At 28.0% G+C, this 4773-nt stretch overlaps 1 protein-coding gene across 1 annotated transcript; it reads left to right on the forward strand.

The window, feature by feature from the left end:
* The first annotated feature begins 37 nt into the window (after window positions 1–37).
* Window positions 38–2668, forward strand: LOC100572801. The gene is made up of 10 exons (XM_029485295.1): window positions 38–109; window positions 172–211; window positions 420–536; window positions 740–868; window positions 1047–1163; window positions 1330–1458; window positions 1625–1753; window positions 1920–2048; window positions 2215–2343; window positions 2510–2668. Exons 1-10 carry the CDS (start codon window positions 38–40, stop codon window positions 2629–2631), a joined length of 1113 nt encoding a protein of 370 aa, XP_029341155.1. The 3' UTR covers window positions 2632–2668.
* Window positions 2669–4773: the final 2105 nt, after the last annotated feature.

Below are 4773 nucleotides of genomic sequence, written 5' to 3' on the forward strand. Positions count from 1 at the left end.
AATACATTCTACACAACCACATCAAACGCCAGTTACCATGCAACGTGAACAAATACCGGTGGTTTCTATTGAAAGACCGTCAGTTCCTAAGCAAAGCCCGATGGCAGGAGTAAGAATACTTTTGAAATTTTCTACATTTATTAAGTATTTATACGCTGTGTTTTTTTCAAGGTGCAACAAGTTGAAGAAGGACTTAGAAATTTGACTACAGGTAATATATATAATTTATCTCAAATCTATATTAGTGATATTAATATATTCTAAATGATAATACCAACTTATCTTATCTTAGTAATTCCAAATAAATTCAAGTTCGTGTTAAATTTGATGGAACTACTTAACACTATCTAAATTGGTATTTTTATAAAAATTTTTTTAAATATTAATTTTATTTTATATTTATTAATACTTCACTCTAGAAGATGTACCACTAGTATCGCTTGGTAGAGGAGCTGTAAGAGGTCGAAGGCGAATCGACGTTGAACATTATTGGAGACCCAGACCAGAATCGTCTTTGGAAGCAAAGGGAAAACAGGGTATAGTATTTTTTTTTTTTTTTCGTGTGAGGTCAACGTATAGTATAATTTAAAATGTAAATACTAAACATATTTTTTAAATATTCAGATCATCTGTGATCAGATGTACTAAAACTATTAATGATCGTGTAATACATTTTTTAATAAATTGCTATTTTTATAAAACATTTTTTAAATATTTATTTTATTTTATATTTATTAAGATTTCACTCTAGAAGATGTACCACTAGTATCGCTTGGTAGAGGAGCTGTAAGAGGTCGAAGGCGAATCGACATTGAACATTATTGGACACCCAGACCAGAATCGTCTTTGGAAGCAAAGGGAAAACAGGGTATAGTATAATTTAAAATGTAAATACTAAACATATTTTTTTAATATTCAGATCATCTGTGATCAGATGTACTAAAACTATTAATGATCGTGTAATACATTTATTAATAAATTGCTATTTTTATAAAAATTTTTTTAAATATTAATTTTATTTTATATTTATTAATACTTCACTCTAGAAGATGTACCACTAGTATCGCTTGGTAGAGGAGCTGTAAGAGGTCGAAGGCGAAACGACGTTGAACATTATTGGACACCCAGACCAGAATCGTCTTTGGAAGCAAAGGGAAAACAGGGTATAGTATAATTTAAAATGTAAATACTAAACATATTTTTTTAATATTCAGATCATCTGTGATCAGATGTACTAAAACTATTAATGATCGTGTAATACATTTATTAATAAATTGCTATTTTTATAAAACATTTTTTAAATATTAATTTTATTTTATATTTATTAAGATTTCACTCTAGAAGATGTACCACTAGTATCGCTTGGTAGAGGAGCTGTAAGAGGTCGAAGGCGAATCGACATTGAACATTATTGGACACCCAGACCAGAATCGTCTTTGGAAGCAAAGGGAAAACAGGGTATAGTATAATTTAAAATGTAAATACTAAACATATTTTTTAAATATTCAGATCATCTGTGATCAGATGTACTAAAACTATTAATGATCGTGTAATACATTTTTTAATAAATTGCTATTTTTATAAAACATTTTTTAAATATTTATTTTATTTTATATTTATTAAGATTTCACTCTAGAAGATGTACCACTAGTATCGCTTGGTAGAGGAGCTGTAAGAGGTCGAAGGCGAATCGACGTTGAACATTATTGGACACCCAGACCAGAATCGTCTTTGGAAGCAAAGGGAAAACAGGGTATAGTATAATTTAAAATGTAAATACTAAACATATTTTTTTAATATTCAGATCATCTGTGATCAGATGTACTAAAACTACTAATGATCGTGTAATACATTTATTAATAAATTGCTATTTTTATAAAACATTTTTTAAATATTTATTTTATTTTATATTTATTAAGATTTCACTCTAGAAGATGTACCACTAGTATCGCTTGGTAGAGGAGCTGTAAGAGGTCGAAGGCGAATCGGCGTTGAACATTATTGGACACCCAGACCAGAATCGTCTTTGGAAGCAAAGGGAAAACAGGGTATAGTATAATTTAAAATGTAAATACTAAACATATTTTTTAAATATTCAGATCATCTGTGATCAGATGTACTAAAACTATTAATGATCGTGTAATACATTTTTTAATAAATTGCTATTTTTATAAAACATTTTTTAAATATTTATTTTATTTTATATTTATTAAGATTTCACTCTAGAAGATGTACCACTAGTATCGCTTGGTAGAGGAGCTGTAAGAGGTCGAAGGCGAATCGACGTTGAACATTATTGGACACCCAGACCAGAATCGTCTTTGGAAGCAAAGGGAAAACAGGGTATAGTATAATTTAAAATGTAAATACTAAACATATTTTTTTAATATTCAGATCATCTGTGATCAGATGTACTAAAACTACTAATGATCGTGTAATACATTTTTTAATAAATTGCTATTTTTATAAAACATTTTTTAAATATTTATTTTATTTTATATTTATTAAGATTTCACTCTAGAAGATGTACCACTAGTATCGCTTGGTAGAGGAGCTGTAAGAGGTCGAAGGCGAATCGGCGTTGAACATTATTGGACACCCAGACCAGAATCGTCTTTGGAAGCAAATTAGGGTACTGTGCGGGTTCCTGCTGCATGTAAGTTTGCACACAAATTGGCTTTCCTTACCTGTCAGACCCTCAGACGTGCTCCTAACAGTGGATTGGACGAGTTGTTATACTTTTTATAATCATGTTTTCATTTTATATGGCATCATAGTTCTTAGTAACAACTCTTATTAACTACTTCTTATGCAGCGTAATATTTCAATATTTTTATTTTATTGATCATTTAATAATGTTTACGATAGAATACAGTTTTCTTTTTTTTTTTAGGCTTTAATAACTTATGTAATATTATTACCTTTAACATTTAGCAATTACATTTTAATTTCTTGAAAAAAATTCAAATGATCTCTCTTTTTTTTTTTTTTACATTATTGAATAAAGTTATCTTTTAAACTTTTATTTCAAGAATTTTTAATTTATTTTTTAATTTTACCCTCCTATAGTGTTCCTAAAAGTTAGGTCAAATAATTAAGTATTAATGACTCAACCCTCAATTTATGTAGTGAAAACTTTTGATTTAGGTTTCACACTTTGTGTCTAGTTTCAATTAGACTAGAGGCTTAGTAAAATACAGAGAACCATTTATTACAGGATTATATCTGTATAAAGCATGGATTTTGACTATTAAGACTTACGAGGACGCTAACCTCACTACACCCACTCGTCATGTGTTGTCGCCGTCTTACAAATGTACAACACAGCAAAAACTATTTGTTAGGGGTAAAACTAGTAGAAAGAGTTAGGCTGCAGTGATAATTAAAACTCCAAATTGGTATAATAGGTACAATATAGTTCAGAACATTATCTGTGAAATAATGAAATATCGCTTATACGAAAAAAGTTCGATTATTGTTTTAACGTTCATTAATTTTTATGTTTTTCAAACTTGAAGAACTTTTTTTGTATTTCCGACATTGAAAAAATTAAAACAATATTTCACAGTTGAACTTCTCCTTTTTATGTGGTAAAAATGTTGTAGAAGTCTTTATAGTACGTGTACCTATTGTATATAGATTTTTCGAAAAAAAGAAAATCATTTCGACAATATATGTTATTATTAAAATAATGCATAAAATATAATTTGTTTTAAATAATAGTTGTAACTTGCAGTCAATCACACTAAAAATTTGGTTGACCGGCACCTTTCAAAATTTGCAGGGGCAGCCCAGGCACCGTAGACACGCATATGGTTTCTTATAAGTGTTTTATATTGAAACAAAGAATCCAAATAATGATATAAGTAAACCCAGTGGTTTTTTATGAATATTTTAAGATGCAATTTGTACAAAATTAGATATTTTAAGGATTTTTGTTATTTTTTTTGTAATTAGGATGAAGAATAGAATCGTTTTATGAGTATACAATGATTTTATCTAGTTTATCTTGAATCTAGTTGTTGTATTGAAGAGGTCAATATTTAAATTAACAGAAGTTTTCAAAAGACCCGGGACAAACAACAAAAATTAAGGAAAACAGAAATTTTTACGCAAAATAGGTTTTTGACAAAATCTATTTTGTTTTTTGGTGTAACTCTAAAAATAATTTCCGTAGACACGTGACATTTTCACTGAATATTTATATGAGCATTTTCTGTACACCATAAATATTTTGACTTGTTTTGAGCTGTCCAAGGACATTTTCAGTTTCCAATTTTTTACGTTTTTTTTTCTATAAATGTCAATAAAATGTTATACGTTAAGTCAAAAAGCTCGGAAATTTAATGCAAAGCTTCTAATATATTGTTACAATGACAGTTAAAAAATATTAAAATTACTTACTCTTAATTTTTTTTATAAGCATTTAAAGTTCGAATTTTGACAGACGGCATAAAAATCACGAAAATGTGCAAATTATTTTGAGTTAGAAATTCATAAACATTATAATTTTTAAATCTAAGATTTGAAATTTTATACAAGAGTCCTCATAAAATTTTCAACCTTTATCAAAAAAAAAAAAAATGTCTATAAGAAAGTAAAACTAAATTTTTATGAGCATTTGAAGTTCATATTTATACAACACTGGATTACTCATGTAGCGATTCGCAATTTATATAGCTAGGGATTAAGGATTGAAAATTGAAAACAAGGTTGTACGTAAGTTATTAATTCTGTAACCAAAAAATCTAAAATATATATATATAAACACAT

Source organism: Acyrthosiphon pisum, chromosome X (assembly GCF_005508785.2).
Source record: "Acyrthosiphon pisum isolate AL4f chromosome X, pea_aphid_22Mar2018_4r6ur, whole genome shotgun sequence".
NCBI lineage: Eukaryota > Metazoa > Arthropoda > Insecta > Hemiptera > Aphididae > Acyrthosiphon > Acyrthosiphon pisum.